Source organism: Protomyctophum bolini (genome assembly GCF_963924005.1).
Source record: "Protomyctophum bolini genome assembly, chromosome: 6".
In the NCBI taxonomy this organism is placed as follows: domain Eukaryota; kingdom Metazoa; phylum Chordata; class Actinopteri; order Myctophiformes; family Myctophidae; genus Protomyctophum; species Protomyctophum bolini.
In genome coordinates this window covers 31577404-31599458 of record NC_137867.1, presented here as the reverse complement: position 1 = coordinate 31599458, position 22055 = coordinate 31577404, and the positions used below count along the sequence as shown (strand labels likewise).

At 41.7% G+C, this 22055-nt stretch overlaps 2 protein-coding genes across 3 annotated transcripts; both read left to right on the top strand.

Annotated features, from left to right (window-relative positions):
- Positions 1-2278: 2278 nt before the first annotated feature.
- Positions 2279-6198, top strand: ubl4a (ubiquitin like 4A). The gene is made up of 4 exons (XM_080766089.1): positions 2279-2459; positions 5010-5115; positions 5225-5433; positions 5609-6198. The coding sequence occupies exons 1-4, from the start codon at positions 2412-2414 to the stop codon at positions 5714-5716; spliced, it is 471 nt and encodes a 156-aa protein (XP_080622215.1). The 5' UTR covers positions 2279-2411; the 3' UTR covers positions 5717-6198.
- A 264-nt stretch (positions 6199-6462) lies between these two features.
- Positions 6463-21822, top strand: LOC308317439 (dynamin-1-like protein). Of its 2 annotated transcripts, XM_080766435.1 has the most exons (17): positions 6463-6621; positions 7150-7283; positions 8000-8141; positions 13284-13330; positions 13422-13493; positions 13597-13683; positions 13838-14000; positions 14211-14331; positions 16707-17045; positions 17333-17453; positions 17543-17698; positions 17806-17895; positions 18113-18214; positions 18427-18546; positions 18641-18750; positions 18867-19026; positions 19154-21822. In XM_080766435.1, the coding sequence occupies exons 2-17, from the start codon at positions 7182-7184 to the stop codon at positions 19208-19210; spliced, it is 1989 nt and encodes a 662-aa protein (XP_080622561.1). In that variant the 5' UTR covers positions 6463-6621; positions 7150-7181; the 3' UTR covers positions 19211-21822. The 2 variants fall into 2 exon arrangements, 1 of the variants encoding a protein (XP_080622561.1); XR_013964258.1 differs by lacking the exon at positions 19154-21822 and having other exon boundaries at positions 18431-18546; positions 18867-18896.
- Positions 21823-22055: the final 233 nt, after the last annotated feature.

The following is a 22055-nucleotide window of genomic DNA, read 5'->3' as shown; positions in this document are numbered from 1 at the left end:
TACATTTTTCAGGCAGAGCAATAGTATATACAATCGTACGGGACAACAGTATCTAATATTTGCTTGTATATGGATCCAGACCAGTCCATAGTCACTGTCAGTACCTGGGGTGGGTGCTGGGAGTGCAATGGTGGTCCTGTGACGATCCAGTTCTCCCTGAAGTCTTCGGATGAGTTCATCCTTAGTATCCAACTCCAGCTCTAATTCATCTATGAGAGTGTCCCGCTGGTGAAGCTCTTCAACTTTCAACTGCAGAGCAAACTGTAGGTCTCGAAGTGTGCCCATTACATCTAGATCTAGGCCAAGTGACACAAGTTTATGAGCAACACACACACACACACACACACACACACACACACACACACACACACACACACACACACCCCAATCAGAAAAGTGGTTCACACTTAGTTTTGCCAAAATGTTTCATCACACGGGACTATAGTGTATACCAATTTGCGTGATGTAGGCCCTATGGATCTGTGCGAGGAAAAAAAGTGTTTTGCAAAGATCGGCCTGATGGTAGGGCAAAGGTTTTTCCTTGGCCTCTAGGGAGTGCGCATACAAAGTTGTACACAGAGCGGTGCAGTTATAGGTAAAAACAGGAATTGGCCTGTTGGCGCGGGGTTGGCGAAAGGGCCTTTCTGTGTGGAGTTTGCATGTTCTCCCCGTGTCCCCTAGGGTAGGTACCCTCACAAAAACATGCAGTAATCCTGGTCTCTAAACTGCCTCCCCCTGGCCAGCCGGGGCGCCTGATGGAGGGGAAAGGAACTGGTTGGAATAACGTGTTCCTTCCACGCGCTACGTCCAACCAGGGAAACTCCCCCCTGTCAGGTGTAAAGGAGCAACTTGGACACTCAAGCATGAAGGAAGCATGAGTTAAGTCCGTTGCTCTCCCCAGGTTGGTGGAGGGTGTGTAGAGCCCAGGATCACATTAGATGATTGACACAGGGGTGAAAAATGGGTTGCAAAATCGTGGGATAAAAAATATATAAAAATTTAAAAAAAAAAGGAATTGGCCTGTTATAACGCGCCACCATAAAGTGTATATCCTACTTTGTTGTTTGTCATACCTTACTTTGTCTATAGGCCTACTATTTGTTTATTATTTTAGGTGAGAATAACCATGTATAACAGTATAAGCCCTTCATGGGTTTCTTTTCTCACCTGCACTTTTTACCTTTTTGTAGACTATAGCCTATACTGTTTTTGTTGTGTAAATAAAAAATATATAAAATAAAAAAGCTTAGGCTATACTATGCCAACGCAACGCACTGATCGGTATCCGAATCTTTTATATTGGCTATCACACCACCAGTTGCTTATAGATATTCTAAAATGATAGCATGTTACCGTTACGCGCGGCTACAATACGGTATTGTAGTCTACTATGATAGACAGTAGCTTAAAGTATAGACTACAATACCTATTGTAGCCTATACATGCATACCATTTGCTCTTGTCTACCTTATACAGTAGTTATAGCCTACCTATCATTCCCACGCACATGCGCCTACGCTGCATGCCCACATAAACCTATATTATTTTCCAAACAAATTACGTAATGTGATAATTATTAGCCTATTATAAGATTATTGTTATTAGGTTAGTATAGGCTACTATATCTATATTACAATTATTGTTGTTATTATTAGGCTATATGTTTTTAAAACAAATAACATTCGGTTTTGTCTTCACATAACGTGCGCTAAACTCACATAAAACAGCGTGAAATGTTCTGGGAAAGGATCACTTACCGCACAAACCGCAAGAGATAAGCGTGACTGCGTCTCTCATTGAGGGGTGCTGGACAGCTCCGCAGCTCACTCGACAGATGGACAGGTGTGTAGAGTAGGATACTCTTCTCTGCTGCTGGCTTAGCCATGGGCACTGTGGGCAGTATAAGCGTGAATCACATGATGAATGGACGGCTGCAATTCGGAACTGGCCCCGTAAAATCTGAATCCCCCACCCACCCCTTTTCCCCTTAAACGTTTTTTTGTTTGTTTTGTTTTTACCTTTTTTACCTCCTTTTATGATGATTTCCTGTTTTTAATTGGCTATATAGAAGTTTATATTTTTACGTCTCTAAATGTTCTGATTAATTGAAAATGGTGAAACAAGTGTAATGCTTTATCGTGTGTCCAAAGTTAACAGTTTCTGTATTTAAAAATACAAAATTAAAAAATGTAAATAAGAAATGCAATGTCGCACTCCCACCTGTGGGTTACGCTGTTGGCAACGCCGACTGAGTGAGAATAAACCGATGCCCATTGCCTTAGAAGAAGATGGATCGTTGACGAGGATCTGTGAGGTTGTTGTGAAGCAGTAAACTCTTTTGGTGTGGCTTTCTCTCTCAAGACTTAAAACGTAACGTGGAGTAGTTGTCTCGCACTTAGCGAATCGACAAAATGATTCTAACTGTAAAACCGCTTCAAGGAAAAGAATGCAATGTACAGGTGAGCACCGGGGGTACCTAGCCACTTAGCTTGTTAGCTTAGCGGTAACGTTAGCGTTTTTGTTTGTTCTACCAACCAGCTCTGCTGATAAAGGCTCGTGTATTGCTTCGTCCAAGTAAACGAAGGCTTCCTTCTTTAGGGAACAGTATAAACTATGCATTTTGTCCGAAGATTTAGTTCGGACAACTTGATGCACTGTAACTTATGGGTCTTGCATGGCCTCATCTCTTTCCTCTAATACTGCTTCTTTATGGAGTTGGTATACTTAATTCCACAACTTAAAAAACTTGAGCTAGTACAATTGACTTGCCTTGGGATAAAAAACATTACACACATTATTATTGCGACCATCCAGGGCACCCCCTGTTCATTTGTAACTACAGTGCTGGTGTGAAACGATCTTAATTGAACATTTTGTATACACACTGGATATTGGGCCTTTTCCTTGCCACCCCGTTTGCCATACCCTCAACAGAAACACCACTGTGCCTAAAAGAAGCGTTAGACATTGCACTGTAGAGTAGTGATTAAAATGTGTGACATTTATTTGTTTCAAAACAGAAGTAAGGATTTTCATCTGGGCAGTTGCTGACATTTTTGAGTGGTGCAACTCCTATAGACAGCTGTGTGTGTCCCTGGCTGGTCTGTCTGTCCGAGCACGAACATAGCGTTTGGTTGGTTTTCACCACCATGTGTGTGTGTGTGTGTGTATACACACACACACACACACACACACACACACACACACACTAACTGATGATTTTGGGTGTGACAGTACAGACCCCCTGTCACTTCACTCCACCATGGGGGAGATGTCTGGAGAAGTCAAATGTTTGGAGAGTACTATGCATAATAAGGGCCCTATATTCGCCATATATCCCTAAACTTATTTGACTTTTTTAAGTGGTGCAACCACTTTAAGAAGCTATGTGTGTCTGACCCTGGCTGGGTCTGTCCGAGCACGACAATAGCGTTTGGTTTGTTTTCACAACCAAGTGTCACTATTGCACACACACACACACACACACACACACACACACACACACACACACATTAACTGTATATATGATGATTTCGGGTGTAACAGTACAGTGACAGTACAGTAGAGGGACCCCCTGGGGTCCGGTACCCGGGGCGCATTCCTGGGTCTGAAACTTCCAGGTACACACAGAGTTGCACCACTCACTTCACACGGGTGTGATTTAAGAGAAATGTAATTTTCACCTTAAGGCAATACCACTTAGGAACCACATCTAAATAAGTGTTTTTTTAGTATTTTGACTATCACACCATTTAGTCTTAGTCCGATTTAGTCTTCTGAAATTGTTTAGTCTACTCTTAGGGCCGATTCAAACTCCTATTTTACCGCTGTAGTGCCGAAATGATTTCGGCTCGTCAGAAACTTTCAGTAGCACCGAAGAGGCGACTTTAGGACGGTACCCGCCCCCCCAAAGCTCAAATGACGTCACATTGTAGGCTCTACAGAGCCGAACCGACTTTTATTCGGCTCTAAAATAGGAGTATGAATCGGCCCTTAGTCGATTAAATATCAAAACATTAGTCTTTTTAGTTTTAGTCAACAAAATTAACAATGATCTAAATGTCAGACTAGAAGAGCAGGGAGATCAAATACAACCAACCACCACAATGTTATATTCTGTATTAGCATACACTACCATACAGATTGTACAAAATAACATTGTATCCACTATTCACAAAAAAGTTACATACCGGTAGTACCACCAGCAGCAATAAGGCATCCGTCATTGCTCATTTTTACTAATCTGATCTCAATCACTTATGCACCAAAAATATTCATATCACTTGGGCTGTGACTCTACACATCAATATAACTGTCATTTTATTTTAAACAGTGTGGGATTGAGGCATCTGAATAGTTGCCAATGGCAACAATTAAAATGCCTCATCCTGGCATAGTTTGTGTAATGATTATACATGAATGAGGTCTATCTTATTTGCAAGTTCCATCTTGCAAATTGGACTACTGAACCTTATTTAAAATCAATAATTATTATATTCCTGAAAATACATCATGGCCATTGCTACTTAACATTTGCAGTGCCTGGTACACGATCAGTGGAGTTGCATTAGTGTACTGTATACTTTCCACCTTTAGCCTACTTGAAGCTATATTCGTTAATTGTTAATATTGAGCACATTTGCGAGTCATATTTTAATATCCGGTTTATCCGGTTTCGCTAGGGCCTCTGAATGTACGTACGTATGTACTTTACAGAAATGTGGAGCTGCAAGCCAGATTTGACAGGACAATGAATGGCAGTACATTTGACAGGGCAGGAGGGGGAAAAAATCAACACTAATGATGAATACTGGTAGTGCTGCACTGCTGACAAACATCTATAGTGTTTGATTAACATTTAATTTGATCTCAAGCATATGGGAAGGAAGCAAATGTGAAGCATGTTGGTGTCGTTGACTGGCCAATTGAATAATGATGAACTGAACTGTGATTTTTACATGATTGCCCAAAATAGTTTTTTTCACTGCTCAGTGTTTTTCATCTTTCAGGTAACTGAAGATGAGAAAGTCTCAACAGTCAAAGAACTAGTCTCGGAACGTCTCAACATACCTGCAAATCAGCAGCGATTGCTTTATAAAGGCAAAGCACTTGCAGGTAGATTTCCAGTGGAACTGTGGTTTCACACCCATCTGAGAACGTTGCTCATTTGAGCCAATTAGCACATGCTCCTTATGTGTTACAAGTTTAGTCTTTGTACTTTCAGATGAACACAAATTGAGTGACTACTCTATCGGACCGGAGGCCAAGTTGAACTTGGTGGTCCGTCCAGCGGGGGAGAGGACTGGAGCTACAGGGATGGCAAGCAGCAGTAGCAGCATCCCACAAGGAGGAGTGTGGCAGACTCTCTCTACCATCCTTGCCAAACATTTTAGTCCTTCAGATGCAGCCAAAGTTCAGGAGCAACTCATCAAGGTAATCGATGAACACTGCATTCTTGTTGTGCTTCATTGCAACAAAATATTGAAATTGAGTTTAGGTTTCCAAAAATAGACTTATAGAATTATTGTCATCTATATTTCCCAGTCACACACCTCACATTTTCAAAGTACTGACTGTCTTGACTGATGTCTGCTTACTGTTCCTCAAGGATTATGAACGTTCACTTAGACAACTCAGTCTTGATGATATTGAGCGCCTGGCAGGACGACTACTTCATCCAGACAGTGATGGCATGGACAGCTCATACATGGATTGACGGCCTGCAACAGAGAACTCTGGTCTTAAAATTGGTGGAGGGGTGTTCAGAGGCACAGAGAAGACGTACCTTATCTTCTTGCAGAGGGCCCAGATCCGGTGTACGTTTAATGACTCGTTGCGGATATGCCGGTCCGCTGATTATATCACAAATAGGGCTTGGATAAGAAAACCTGGCCTCTTTGTTTTTGTTGTTGTTTTTGTCCTGCCATTGCTGTTAAATAATGACATTTAGATTTGAGGATCAAATCCAATTTGAATACAAAGGACTCCTGTTTGGCTGTTGGCTTCCCCTTGATTTCTGGCTGCTCAAACTCCAAGGAGACACTAACTTCTGCTGGAGGATATTTATTAGTTATGTTTGTGTTGGATGATGGCTGCGTGTTTTCTGTTAACTGTCAGAAGGTAAAGCCTGTTTTTATTCAGTATCTAACTGGTAATCATTGTATGATTTGTAAATACTGTGTTTATATAAACCATTAAAAACAATAAAAAAAAAAAACTGCAATGTTTTGTGTATTTCATGACCATGTTTACAAGTTAAATGTGTTTTCTTGTAAATTAAAGTAATTTTAAGATATAGATGGGTATTTTAATTGGTTTCTAGGGTGTGGAGGGACCAGTAGAGGGCGGGGTTAACACATTGACTGATGAAGGTTTTCGCCAATCAAGAGTGAGCTCGTGATGATTCATATTTTATAACCAATCACGTTGATAGAAAATGTGAGCCCCACCTACTGGCTACTTCTCAATGACACCGTAAACAATATTGGTGTTGATATTCCTTGTTGCTGAATTTTGATAAATTAATCGGGTAGCATATGAAAGGCTTGGAACCGGCTTGATTTAGTAAAAGCATGAAGTGACGGACCTGTTGGGTGTAAAGAAAATCTAAATGTTATACCGGTAAGGCCGAACGGCGACTGTTGGCCACCCTAGAGCTAAGCTAGTGTTAGCTACTCGTTAGCATCGTTCACTCAATTTAAAAAAAATCGTTTCCTCTGCTGCGATTTAATTGTTGCATCCTCTGTAGACTTTATACATCGGCAAGGAGATTATAAGGATCAGTATGTGATGTTTGGTTTGTGCTACAGTCCCAGAGCTTGTAAAGTTGCAGGATGCAATGTTTCGACTCCTGCCTTGACATGGTGTAACGACTGGCTACACACTATCTCACATCAGGACCAGTGGACCACTACATATTCGTATTAGATTACTCGTGCTCCGTCTTCCCAGTGCATGAACCACATTTAAATCGAATTATTTCAACAGATCAGTGGGTTAGGAATCGGATTATTTATTACCTTTTTCTCATTTGTGTTATGTTCCATAAAATACTATTTGCGATGCACATGCACCCCGTTGCAAATAGTTTATTATTTAATTCTTATCGTGTTTGTCTGAGAACTTGCTCTCTCCCTCTCTCATGCTAAGTTGTCAAGTCTGCACAACATTTTACTAGAAGAATGGAGACTCTAATTCCCATCATCAATCGTCTTCAGGAGGTTGTCCTTACCGTGGGGGCGGACGTCATTCAGCTCCCCCAAATAGTTGTGGTTGGATCACAGGTCAGTCTGACAGAATTAAATATAATGCAATGTGTATTTTTTGATATTTAACCCTTCCATTGTGCTGGTCATTTTTGACCCATTTTCAAGTTTAAATAGGTAAAAAGTACTTCTTTATTGGAACAAGGCTTCCTCAATGAAAATAAATCCCAAGTTATCCAGACAATTAATAATTTCTATCCAAATGGGAGTGATCTCTTACCCTCTTCAGGATGAAACTCTCCCTCACTCTCACTCACACACACACACACACACACAGAGTGATTTTGATTGAAAACTGTTTCACAGTATGTATAATGGGTACATTTCAAACGAAAGCACTGGTCAATACAAAAACTGCTACTTTGTGGATGAAACCATGATAAAGCACTAAGACTTGTCTACAACTGGGTCCACCATTTTCAATTCATCAGAACATTTAAAGACGTACAAATATACACTTATATGAAAAAACAGGAAATCATCATATAAAGAAAGTAGAAAAAAACATGTAGCCTACAATATGGGGAAAAAGCGGTGGAGGGGGGGAACTCAGACTTTTATTTTATGGTGGCCAGTATAGGGCATATTATTTGTGTTTTCAAATACCGGTATGGTATGTAATGTTTTGTTTACAGTTGTGGACATTACATCAGTTATTCACATGAGTGTGCTTCATTTCAAACATGTCAAATCTTGTTCTGAAACGTGTTCTCTGTATCTCTGTCTACTAACAGAGCAGTGGGAAAAGCTCAGTGTTGGAGAGCCTTGCAGGACGGGATTTCTTGCCAAGGGGAACAGGCATAGTCACAAGACGACCGCTTGTGTTGCAGCTGGTCAATGTGCCCCCTCTGCAGGACCGAAAGCAAATGGAAAATGGTATACTCTTTGTTGTTTTTATTGTAGGAGCCATGAATTGGCTTATTATCTTTGGTCTATGAAATGAGTGGGCTGTCACTGGTGATTAATGTGGATGATTGACGGGCATAGGGGCGGACCTGATTCATTCAATACCTCACCTAGTTCACCTGCTTCACACACAGTTAGAGAGAGGGGGTGTGTGGGAAGCCGCACTTTTGTTGACCGCTTTATACCGCTTTATTTTGCTTTATTTTATTTACGTTGATCGCTGTGGTTACTTTGCCTTATGTTTGAGCACCCTTTGAGTTATTTACTTTGCTTACCCCTTAAACGCATTGCTTTGGACCCAGTGAATTCCTTTTGTTTGTGGAGCAGAGCACGTCTGACAACCTGGCCCATCCCATCGCCTCTCAGCGACTTTAAGATTATTTTCTCACATAGTCGCTTAACAGTTATCAAAATGTTTAGTCAATATATGAAATGGAAAGGGTAGAAAAAACAGCAAGAAAGAAAATCATAATAGTCCTTGCCTCTTGGCCACCCATTCCCCCTGAGGTCTAAGCTACTAACCTTGATAGAGGATCAATCTAAAAGGCTTTTAAGTTTCACAGAGTGTGTGTACACTACACACAGTATCTAGATGTTAGCATCCACCACAACCGAAAGAAGTGGGAGTGGGTGGCTTCCAGTGCGTAGTAGCAATGCATTTTTCCACTGCTATAAGCCCAGATAATAGCACTTGGCTATATTCTGATAGTAATCATTGCTAGTATAGTGTTTGTTCAGTAACATAGTGAGAAATCATACAAGTACCGGTACATGAAAAACAGGTGAAATTGGAAATGATGAAATAGAAAAATGATCAGACAAAACTAGAACTGTAACACTATAAAGTTGAAGCTGATGAATTGGTCATAATTCACACATGTGTGTGTATGTATCTAGGTCTGTGTGCACGTGGCGTGCCCTTAATTCTTCATTCCACCCTTGCATAGGTTGGTGCCCCACTTGGGCCACCCCTGTCAACATCTTCCAGTCTGGAAACCAGGACTTGTGCTTCTAGTATTGTGCAACAGTTTATGAAGAGGATGTGGTGCAAGATGATTTTGCCATAGAACCTTTACGATCTTAACTGTAAATAAAATAAAGGGTGGAATGGAGCAAAAGATGAACAGATACAGAGAGCTGAATAGATAATAATGAAAAATAAATAAAAATACAATAATGTTGTATAATAAGACAAGAGATAATTAAAACAGATTGTTGCGACTATAATAGGCCAATGTGAATTTCTAATTAGGATGGAATATGAAATATGGGACAGATCCGTCTTGATAACATGACTATAGAGATACTGCGTACCGATTTACATGCTTTTTGGATAAAATCTGTAGGAGTCATTTTAAAATGTGTTTGCGAACGCAATGAGCACTTACTATGAGACCTAGCAGATCATGTCTGTGCGTGCGTCTGTCTGTCTGTCCGTGTGTCTGTCCCGCTATCCAAATATGGAGTGTGTTGCATCAGCAATCACTCAGCTCCATATATGGGCACAAAAGGGGCCAGGTCCACTCAGCTCCATATATGGGCACAAAAGGGGCCAGGTCCACTCAGCTCCATATATGGGCACAAAAGGGGCACAAGGAGTCCCCAAAGCAGCTATACGTCCAAAACCCAAATATGTACGAGCTGCGTTCGCTTCCCACGTTTGCGCGTCTTACTCGTTTACAAAAGTCGGCCTCCTGATGCCAGTCAAAGGTTTTGCCTTGGCTTCCAGGGAGTGTGCGTGCAAATCACAGATCGGTGCAGTGTTCTAGGTAAAAATACGAATCAGCCTTTTATAGTGCCACCATGAGGCTCATGTGAAAAAAGTTCACGTAAATCGCATGTTACGTTCATAATTTGAGGCATTTTGGAATATGGAAAATCGGACAGATAGATGTGTTGCTCACATGACTATAGAGATACTGTGTACAGATTTGCGTGATGTATGGATAAAATATGTAGGAGTAATAAAATAAAAGTGTTTGGCAAAAATCGGCCTCATGGTGGCGCTATAACGTTCTGGAAAATGTAGGGCAGAGTTTCGGAATTGGCATCCAGGATGCCAATTCCGAAACAGACTAAACCGGTAACAGACTAAATTAGTATCACTGTTTGCTTCTATTTAATATCTTGAGGGAGTAAGATATTAGTAGTAAATAAGGAGTAAGTAAGGAGTGGCTGATTGGCTGTATCAGCCGAGCAACAGTGTGCTAGAGCCGCTAGACCCCTGAGAGATGGTTTGATGAGGTGGAACACCACATCAGCTAATGGCTTACTGTAGTTACCCAAGCTGTGCTACTACTCATACGCCCAATTAGTGATGCCCAGGATCAAACTCAGAACCCTGTGATTTAAAGGTGAGAGCTCTCCCATCTGAGCTACCTGGAGGATGGATCCATTAATTAGTGTGGTTGCTGTAGGCAATGCACTATCTTTCGTTTTCGTATTTCTTGTTTTGCCAGCAAAGTGCACCTGCTTTTTGTTAACTTTTGCACAGAAAAGTTAAGCTTTTGGTCGTGCTTCACACACTGTTGTTACTGTTGTCATGCTTCACGAGTCACGACATCACAATATATAATTATAACTAAGACAGAATTCAGTTCCCAGTGGATTCCTCGCGACTCATGTTAGTGTAACCACACCTTTCTAGTTAATGCATTATTTTTGTTTACCGTTTTTAAGTGGTACCATATTGCATGCAATATGTGTGAGCTGTCAGTGTGGACACCAATATGAAGGGACCAGATTTATGTGTACATTGTGAATTATTGCTGGACTATCAATCACCAGTTGACTTTAGATTGAATATCATCTTGGCAGTTTTCTTCACATTCACACTTCACATTGGTGTGATTGGTGAGCATCACACCAATCCACGCACTGTTCAATTTCAAATTGGTAAAGTGATGTATCATGTTGATCTATTCTACACAGCAAAATCCTTGGTTTAGATTTTTCGGTTTACGTTCTTTTATTGAAACACTCAGGATTTGACTATGTAATATGCTCAGAATCGCAGACAGTGACATCTGAGAATTTCATAATGTAATTTTGGGGTGTTTTGCTTTAATTTCAATCCTCTGTTGCAGTTTGTAACATGAGTCTAAAGCGCATTAAGAGCTGGACTAAAATCAATGAAAAAGAAAGCTGCATATGCCTTAGTGTCCTCCAGGTGTCTCTCTCTATTATTTCTCAAGAATTGTATGTACAATAACCAGCATCAATGGATAACCATGGAAGCAATTAATTCATTAAGTATCCTCCACCACAGGTAAACAAAAAATATATACCTTTACCTCTTATATTTTCCAGAATCTACACTAAGCCTGTTTTAAAGTTGTCCACATCGGAACAGTGGCTCCAATGTGAATCTCAGACTTGATGTGGCCACCATATGATGTCAGTCATGTATTGGTTATTATGTATGACTCCCACAGCCCCTGTTGACTTCCATTATAAAATACATTTTTAAGTTACTTATTTCAAAAAAATAAAAAATCTTTGCAAACTGAACAAGAAATGTGGCACTGATCGGTCCAGCCATTTGGGATATTGGCTCTGGAGACACACAAACAGACTTTCTCATAGATAGACTCCCTCGGAGCCACATGGTAGTGGGTGACACTACTAACTGTATCACCAGTGCTCCTTAGAGTTAGACCCTTGGTGGTTTTCTTATAAAAAGATCAGGACTCCTGATCTTTTTTATAAGCAAACCGCCAAGGGTCTAACTAACTCGCCACCAATCTTTTTTTTTAGAAAGAATTGGGCATTATGGGTTCCATGAAAAGGGACAGCCACATACAGTATTTTGTTTCTCTGCCACTCTCCATACATGGATGGCAAGCAATTGTGAAACAAAGGGACTGAACTTGGAAGTTGGAACTGTACCGAGTAAAGGGCAAATTAGAATATAGAAGATCTTTGAGGGAATACGAATGCACTAGCCTTTGTTTCAGAGCCCGCCATGACACTGGTGCCTCATTCTGGGCAGCGGTGGCCGAACGGTTTGCGGAAGGTCGCTAGTTCGTATCCCCGGACCGGCACGTTAAAATTACCACCGCTGAAGTGCCCTTGAACAAGGCATTGAACCCCTACCATGAAATGTTCTATGAGCAGGGCCTGGCTGTAAACAAGTTCTTGAGCTTAGTCCAGTTACCCTGGGTAAACATAGTAACTTTCTTTCTTTATTTTCTGAAGCCAGGTTAATAAGGGTCTAAGAGCGTATACTGTAGGCCCACTATAGTGTTTAAAATTTAGAAGAGACAAACCACCTCTCTCTCGCTGCATTATTAAAGAGCTTTAAATGCATGACTGACTATGAGCTTCTTAATGTATTAATGCTTGTTTCATTTGCACATTGAATTTTCCTTGTTGAAATGCACTATACAATTTGAACTGGCTTTGCTTTGCTTGAGTTATGCATGACACTTGAGCATGTTTTCTAAAATTCTAACTCGGGGTGCCTGCATGTCCTGAATCATTTGATAATTTCCAGACATCGAAGGCTTCTATGGAGTTCAATGTAGAGTCTTAAATGTAGTCTGAGCTCTAGAAATATTATTCTTGATACCCTGAATCCCTAGTTTGAAATCCACCTGATGGCAAGGTTTTTCATTTATTTTCACTGGTGAAATTGGTGGGTCTTACGTATATGTCTAATTCTAGCCACTGGTATTAAATGACTTCAATTTAACTTACTGAAACATGCAGTCACCCTGGTTACTCATGCATGTCATCTTACTGCTTGAACTGGATGCTACTGCACTCTGCCAGGATACTTTCTATACTAACATTCTGTCTTCCTCTTCCACTTTTCAGGAAGTGGGGTAACGCAAAACACCCAACACAGCTACCCAGGTCTCTGTTTACAAGTAGATAATCAGCTTTTACTTTGTCTAATTACCTCAGTTGATATAATATGACATGGCGACATTGTGCAATGTCGCCATGTTTAAATTCACTGACGAGATTTGAGACGAGATCTGTCTTAAATTATTCAAAGAATGTTCTTTTTCATTTTACTTTCTTTATCCCCCTAAACCTAACCCATAATGTTTGCCATTTCCATATATCTCTTCACAAAAATCATTCATACTTATTCCATTTCCGCAGGCATAAAGGCTGATGAATGGGGTACATTCCTGCACTGCAAGAACCAGGTAGGTTTGTCAATTTCAATGACATTCATTAACTGTGTCTTGTGTGAAGCTCTTAGTTCAGGAGTCATTCATGCATTTTTCTGTTTGAAAGATCTTCACAGACTTTCTGGAAATCCGTAAGGAAATTGAAGCAGAGACTGAGCGCTGTTCAGGTGACAAAAAGGTCAGTGTTAAGTGTTAATGCTACCTGGCCAGCTTGTTTTTCTCAGTTCCTGTCAAGTTATATTTTAAGATTCATATCTTTGCCCTTTTTTTATACCTTCCAGGGAATCAGTCCAGAGCCTATTTATTTGAAGATTTTCTCTCCCAAAGTCCTGAATCTAACACTTGTTGATTTACCTGGGATCACTAAGGTGAGCCAATGTTGCTAATTGTGTTTGTGTTAAAATTTAATGTAAAATTGCCAAATGAGATGGCATTGTCAAAGAATCTCACTCATCGTTTACACAACCAATTATTGACATGAATGTAAGTTTGTAATGCTAATGTGAATCTTTGTCACTGTAGGTTCCAGTTGGGGACCAGCCAGAAGATATTGAAACTCAAGTACAAGAGATGATCATGTCCTTCATCTCTAATCCCAATTCTCTCATTCTCGCCGTGTCACCTGCCAACTCTGACTTGGCCACTTCTGACGCACTCAAACTGGCTCGTGAGGTTGACCAAGATGGTAAGCCATTATGTACAGTATATTGGCCCACCTTCCTCTTTCATCTACTCCCCCAACACTGCTAAGAGCCAAGGCACCCTACAGCCTACAAATGCCTCCAAGCTGGTGTTGTTTGTCTGGCATGACATTGATATACTTGTTTATCAGAACAATCTAATGTGTTTGTCCAGTTCTGGAGATGATCACATACTGTGTCTGTGTCTTTCTCAGGCCGCAGGACACTGCTGGTGGTCACTAAGCTGGACCTGATGGATGCCGGAACGGACGCTCTAGAGGTTCTTCTGGGTCGGGTCATCCCCGTTAGACTTGGGATTATCGGTGTAGTTAACAGGTTTGTTTTGAATGTAAGAGCTGGAAAGAATGAGCTTGGTTTGGTTCATTCTGCAGTTATAATGAGCATGTTTTGCTGGTTGCTGTCATTTGTCGTTACGGCTGCAGAATAAACTAGAAACGTGTACAGGTCTCCGCCAGGCCGGGTTGCCTACCCAGGGCCTACCCTACTCCTGCTATCTTTGAAAGCCAATCTTAGCCAATGAGGATGGAACATGAAAAATCTGACACACCCGTCTTGTTCACATGACTATAGAGATAATGTGTAACGTGTACCGATTGGTGCGATGTTTGGACAAAATTTGACAGTGTCACTCACCAGACCAGACCACCTGAATCGCCAGCATACAGTCCCTGGGTTGATTTAGGGGCTAGAGCCAAGCTAACAAAATGGGTCAATCAGGATGTAATATGAAAAATCAGTTTTCTTTCCAAAAATCGTCCTCCTGGTGGTGCTAGAACAGTCCCATGTGAAAGAAAGCCTCCAGGGAATGCGTGCTTGTGCACACACACACACTTGATTGATTGAAATATTTATTAACAGTTTGTAGAATTACAGTACAATTTCAAGCACAAACTCAATACAGAGACTGTTAACTGTGAGTGGACGACCCAATTAAGCATTACACTTGTTTACAACAGGGTCCACATTGTTCAATTCATCAAAACATTTAGAGACATACAAATAGACACTTCTATGTAGTTAAAGAACAGAACAGGAATTCATCATATAGGAAGCAAAAAGGGAAAAGATACATATACAGTGAGGGGAAAGGGGGGGGGGCATTCAGATTTTACAGAGGCCAGTTTCGAATTGCAGCCATCCGTAGGTGCCCTTTGAGAGCGGTTTTGAAGGAGTCAAGGGATTCACATGTCTTAATGACTGTTGGTAGGGCGTTCCACATTTTGGTGGCATAGGAGCGAGACAGGTACATGGGTATCTTAGTGGTGTATCGAATCTTGTGGACCAGACCCATTGCAAGATGCTGTACTCTGTCGTCAACCCTAAGCCATCCCAGCCTGTCAAAGTGGGCAGGGGTGAGGTGCGTTCGGGGGGTGAGGCCAAGTAGGAGCCTGACCAGTTTGTTTTGGGAGGTCTGGAGCCTTGTTTTAAGGGCCTTTGAGGTGCTGTGGTACCAAGAGGTAACCTGACGCTGCCAGATCCAAAAAGCTTGCTACACAAATTTGTTTCACAGCTTATTTGGATCTGGGATCGCGGAAGCAAATTCGATGACGGGGCTGTTCCTTTTTTTCAAGATACATGATAGATGATTGGATGGGAGCGTCTGTCTATCACCGTGTGGGCGTGCAAACACAACCAATCATATCGACGTGTCTATATACCGTCACATCCGCATCCCGCCTTTAGCTCACGCTGATTGGTTCGGTACGAAGCAGATCTGACTCAGGGCTCAACTCCGTCAGAGATCCCAGATGAGTGTTGTGTTGGGGAATATGTTTCCGCAATACCGCCCTCATCTGGCAGCGTCAGGTTAACCAAGAGGTGGATAGTCAAAGAAACCTTGTACGAGGGCTCCTGTTAAGGTCTTCAAGGTGTTTTTGTTGACCAGTGAGGAGATCCTGTAAAGGAATCTTGTTCTTTGATTGACTTTTTTGATTACGTTGGTGGCCATTTTATCACCGGAAAGATTGGCCTCCAGGATGGAACCCACACACACACACACACACACACGTGGTTGGACGGACATGGGCGAAAACATTGTCAGCCTGGCGGATTTGTTTGCTTGCTTGTCTATTTATTTGTGCTTATTTTTGCCTACTGTTCTTGCATTTCTTTTTTTCCCCACACCTGTTATTTTCACATTGAGTGACCCCAGCCACAGTTTGTGTTGTAATAATGGTACACCAGTTTCACAATGTGTGATGTAGTGAATCTTAATCTTTTCCCTGCAGTTTTTTGGCATGCTTTTCAGACAAATTGAATGTGTTCTGTTTTTTGCAGTGGTGCTCAGGGCAATTATCATACACTCGATCAGTTTATTCATTTCTTTCAGTAAGGTGAAATTGCTGAAAACCACACAACTTTCACACTATTTTCAAAGTAGTTCTAAGAGCTTGACATCTAATTCAATTGACGCATCAATTCAAACACTATAGTAGCACAGTGGAAAACTGTGTGCATGAGGGGGAGGAGGGTCAACATCTCATCTGTTTCCTCCTACACAACGTACCATACTTTCTGAAATAGAGCATCTCTTAACTGGCCCTAAAGGTGCATTAGAATTCTGTGCCATGCTGGAGCTATCTCAATAAATATACCCCAATTACACCTGCTGTGCTCCTAGGTGGACTGCCTTATCTCAGTTGCTCTCTTTTTCACGCTTCTCTGTTTCCCTCTCCTGGTAATCTCACCAGGAGTCAGCATGACATCAACACCCAGAAGAGCCTGGAGGACTCATCAAGGGATGAGCAAGCTTTTCTGCAGCGTCACTATCCCTCTCTGGCCTCCCGCTGCGGTTCACGCTATATGGCCAAAACGCTCAGCAGGCTGCTCATGCACCACATTCGTGACTGCCTGCCAGAGCTGAAGACCCGTGTGACCATGCTGACTTCTCAGTACCAGGCCCAGCTGAATGGCTATGGGCAGCCTGTCGAGGACCACAGCGCTACCCTGCTTCAAATTGTCACTAAGTTTGCCAGTGATTACTGCCACACCATAGAGGGAACAGCCAGATACATCCAGACCTCAGAGCTGTGAGTCACAACAGTACCTTTCAATGCTGTGTGCAGTCATTATTCAATCTTCAGTTCAAATCTATATACAGTGCATTTACTTTTTCAACGCATTTAGTGCCGCGGCAGACTCATTTCCATGGATATCTTATCCATGGCCAATTAATTCATGTAAATATATTGAGTGCAAATATTATCTCTTTTTGGTTGACTGCATGTAATTTCAGCTTTATTGACATTGTTGACACGCAGCATTTCATCCCCAAAGATCTGTGTTAAACCATCGGCTGAATCTTGTCCTTCCACAGCTGTGGGGGGGCCCGGATATGCTACATATTCCATGAGACCTTTGGCCGCACACTGCAGTCCATCGACCCCCTGGGTGGCTTAACCGATCTCGACGTCTTGACTGCCATCCGTAATGCCACAGTAAGTGCTAGCTCTCATTCTTTATGTTTGCATAAAAATAACACATTTGCCAGTGTGTGGGGTACAGCTGGTGCATTATCGCTCCACAGGGTCCGCGCCCAGCCCTCTTTGTGCCAGAGATTTCATTTGAGCTGTTGGTGAAGAGGCAGATCAAACGGCTGGAGGAGCCCAGTCTGCGCTGTGTGGAGTTGGTGCACGAGGAGCTTCAGCGAATCATCCAACACTGCTCTTCTTACAGCACGCAGGTTTGTGTAGAAGCATCAACATCAATATTATTGATTAATTTCATTTCTAATTACAGTAAACCACATACATATATGCTGTATATTTATATATGCTTGTGTTTTACCAGGAGCTCCTGCGTTTCCCAAAGCTTCACGACTCTATTGTTGAGGTGGTGACTGGATTACTGAGGAAGCGCCTGCCAGTTACCAATGAAATGGTGATTAAACACAGATGTATTAAGTAATTAATTGATGAATGATTTTTAGCCGTAGGTCTAGTCCTTAGATCCCTGCCGTTAGTGGGGTTAAAATCAAATCATCAAATTGGCCCTTTACGTTTGGTCCTCAAGCTAATGTCTTGTTTTTGTAGTTCAGGTTTTGATGTGTCTTTTGGACACGGAGTTAAAATGTGTTTTATTCAATACTTGTCCCCAGGTCCACAATTTAGTTGCAATAGAGCTTGCTTACATCAATACAAAGCATCCAGACTTTACTGACGCAGCGCAGGTCTCTGCATCTGTCAACAGTCAACAACAGGTAGTTATTGCTTTCTTCCGGGTAAGGAAATGGGTAACTGATGCATGCCCATATGTTAAAAAGAGCACATCTCATTCCACAGTGCTTCCGTTCCCATCTATAATGTTCATACAACCAAGTGTTAGTGATCCCTTTGAAATATATTATTTCATTTCCAGACTCAAGCTAAATTGCTTTGACTTGCCGACTTCCTCTTTTCTCCTCTTCGTCAGGCAGAGTGTCTTGATGGAGGTAAACGCTGGAAGAATGAAAAGACTGCAGAGGAGAAATATCCAGCTGCTGCGGGTTTTGGCAGTCCCAGCAAAGGCCATGCCATTAACCTTCTAGACACAGTGAGTAGTGGGATTAACAGTGAATTTAAGCACTTAGTAGTAGTGAAATCATCGCACACCCCTGACATTGGCCTTCTTACACCCTCTTTGCAAGGCAGTGCCCATATCTCGCAGGCTGAGCACCAGGGAGCAGAGGGACTGTGAGGTCATCCAGCGCCTCATCAAGAGCTACTTCCTCATCGTCCGCCAAAGCATCCAGGACAGGTCAGCTGAAACAAGTCTACAAATTGTCTAACCATTTGCCAGTTACTGTAGCTACTGTAACTCTGTGCTATGCGTCTCAATGTCTTAATGGCCATTGTTGTTCCTTACCTCTACAGTGTACCCAAGACAGTGATGCACTTCCTGGTGAACTTTGTGAAGGAACGCCTGCAGAGTGAGCTGGTGGGTCAGCTCTACAAGCAGCCTCTGCTGCAGGATCTGCTTATTGAGTCACAGGACACAGCACAACAGCGCACTGAAGTCGCCCAGATGCTCGAGGTAATAATGATGGCAGCTGCTTTTATTTCCCGAGTAGGCTTACTGCATCAGGAGATGCTCCTTTAGATGCCCTCTTAATAACCAGCACTTATCTCTTCCCCTCCCTCCATTCTCTCTTGTTTCACAGGCATTACAAAAAGCCAACAACATAATCTCTGAGATCAGGGAGACCCATCTGTGGTAGCCAGAGAAAAGTAACCGTTCTCCTGTCATAGGATGTCTTTGAGAGTGTGTAAGTCTAGAATGGGTGTGCATTGAGGGGTGAGGCCAGTACGCCTGCAGACTAGTGACCATAACACATGTGCATTCCTGACAGTTGTTGCCCTGTACCAGGGCCACTGACTGTGTAATATCTCACTGCTTTAAAACGGTACAGCAATGGAGACCAGCAACACTCATGCACAGGACAGGGCATTTTCAGCATTGGCTTTGCTGAAATATTAACAAAGATTATCTGCATCTTTGAAAAGAAAGGTTTATCTCTCTGACTCAGCCATAACAGACAGGACACAGTGTGTCTCGGGAGCAGAACAAGTAGCAGTAAGGAGGAAGAGCGCTGCAGTTAAAGCCTTTTTATTGCAGGTGCTGACAAGCGTTTCAATGATATTACATCTTCATCATAGTCTTGACTCAGATGAAATGTATTATCATCAAAATCTTAATCTGCACCTGCATCATAACGGCTTCAACTGTCTGTGTGCTCCAGTACTCCTCATTCGATGATATTTCGTGTTCATCAGCCTTAACCCATTTTGGGCGGGAACCCCTTTTGGTGTTTTAAACATTATTAAGTTATAATTTAGCTATTGAAAAATAGCAGATCTACAAGCTCATAGCGTGCCACCGAGTGGCACGCTACGAGCTTGTAGGTCTACTATTTTTGAAAAATCAGAAAACTGGGTTAAAGACTCTGAAGATGTGATACCGTTGAAATTTTAATGCCAGAATATATACTTGCCATGTCCATGTAGGCGTGGGGGTCTGTAGACGGCGGTCACGCGATTGTGATTATACTACAATTTGTGCCTGCAGATGCGCAGGCGTTCAAGGGCAAGAGCAGCACTCGGTACAGGGCACAATCTAATGACCTATTTCGAGAAGAGGTCATAGTTTATCATATTTCTATGTATTCTTGTATATATGTATCATATGCTAAACCAACAACCTATTAGATAGAAGAGTATTTTACATACTTTGTCCTAGCTGAGTGTGTACCTTTGTTTGACACAATGTTTGTTAGGCTTTAAGATTGTTTGCTGGATAACTGGGGGGGGGGGAGTGTGTGAGTGTGTGGAGACTAGTAGTAGTTTTATGTTCCACTTGACTAAGTTTGCATCTGTATGATTTACCTCAGATATCAATGAGTTAACGCAATCCAGTGCTGAAATTATTTTAGAGTGGCTGTTTTCACTTAGTTGTGTAGACTTTTACATCAGTTTGCATAACGGTGTGTCTGCATGGCAAGAAAAATCTAGTGAAAATCCAATTGACTGCAATATTATAACACAGAATGAAGACACAGACTGGCTGCAGCCAACACAGAATCTGTACCATGGAATGAATGTCTTTCCATTTCTAGAGCTGTATGTCAGGTTTTTCGTTAATGCAATCATTCCATGGGTATATACTGTATACACAAGAGAGGTAACCAAAAGTTTACCACAAAACACAGCTCACTACAAAAGTGAGCTGTGTTTCTCAGGAGGCTCTTTCATGTGTATTTGGATAGCTATGTATATACTGTATATAGATATATAAATAATATACCTGCCTCAGCAACAAGAGGTTACTACAACACTCCGACAGACTGGATTAGTTACAAATAGAGTGCATATCCACATAGTACTGGTTGTGAACTCAACACGTTGTGTAGCTATCCTCTGAACTAACCCCAATTAAAGCTGTACTGCACCTTAGGCAGAGACAGAATACCTCCCCTCAAAACCCTCACCTCATCACCAAGCTACTACTTGCAGTTGGTTCCATTTCCACTTATGCTGTAGCTGATTTTAATCGCAATGTGAACTTTGTACAACTTTCTCATAACTTCAATAGGCTGAGACCATTAATCTCCGAGCTATATATATATATATATATATATATATATATTCATTCCAAAACTTTTCCCACGTGCCGTAGGTGTTCATAATATTGTGAAATTGTTCTCGTAGCCAAAAGTGTAAAAGAAAAGTGAAAAAATTCCAAATCAAGGAAGACATGCCTTAATCGGACCATCCACAGTCATTCTGGCTTCTATGTGATCAGGGATAGTAAAGAGTGTAGTCTATCCTTCTGAGAGTTCTGCATGGGTTTGTATGTGTACACTGTACAGTATGGGGAGCGTATCTACGTTCCCTCAGCCCCTATGTTTTGTCAAAACATACACTTCATAATTATGTCTTGATGATGAATAGATTACATAAGACCACAATGGAAACAAGCCCCCAGGGGGTTTTGTGTTGTCCTTTTTGCATAGCTTGTTAAATTGTACTTGTCGGACTGTTTGCAACATGTTAATAAATTATTCAATCAAAACCCCTTCCCTTAACCCTAAATCGCATCCCATGTTTAATAAGCTGAAGTGGGACTAAGGGAACATAGGCATGGCCTCACGGTTTGCATGTGTGTATGAATGAAAGTGTTTTAGTTGGTTATATTTTGTATTATTTAAATGTACTTGTTAAGTTGTTATCATATCTGTCAAACTGCCTGGAAGTTCTTGCCTGCCAATGTGTGTGACATGTTTACTGAATGAGGTCTGTCAGTGTGAGAGGTAGGCTACTCATTAAACTTGAACTAAGGACTCTTTGTGTGTTTCTTTATACGCTATACACTAACTACAGCAATTGCTCACTATGATAAGATCTATTGAATCATTCATGATCCAGCTACACAGCCACTGCATGTGACTCGACTCACTATATTTCCCCATATTGATCCCAAGGGGCTGAAATAGTCTGTTAGTCAGATGAGACTGTCACAGACTCCCCAACGGGATGAAGACAAAGTGTGCTGCAGAGTGCCGAGAC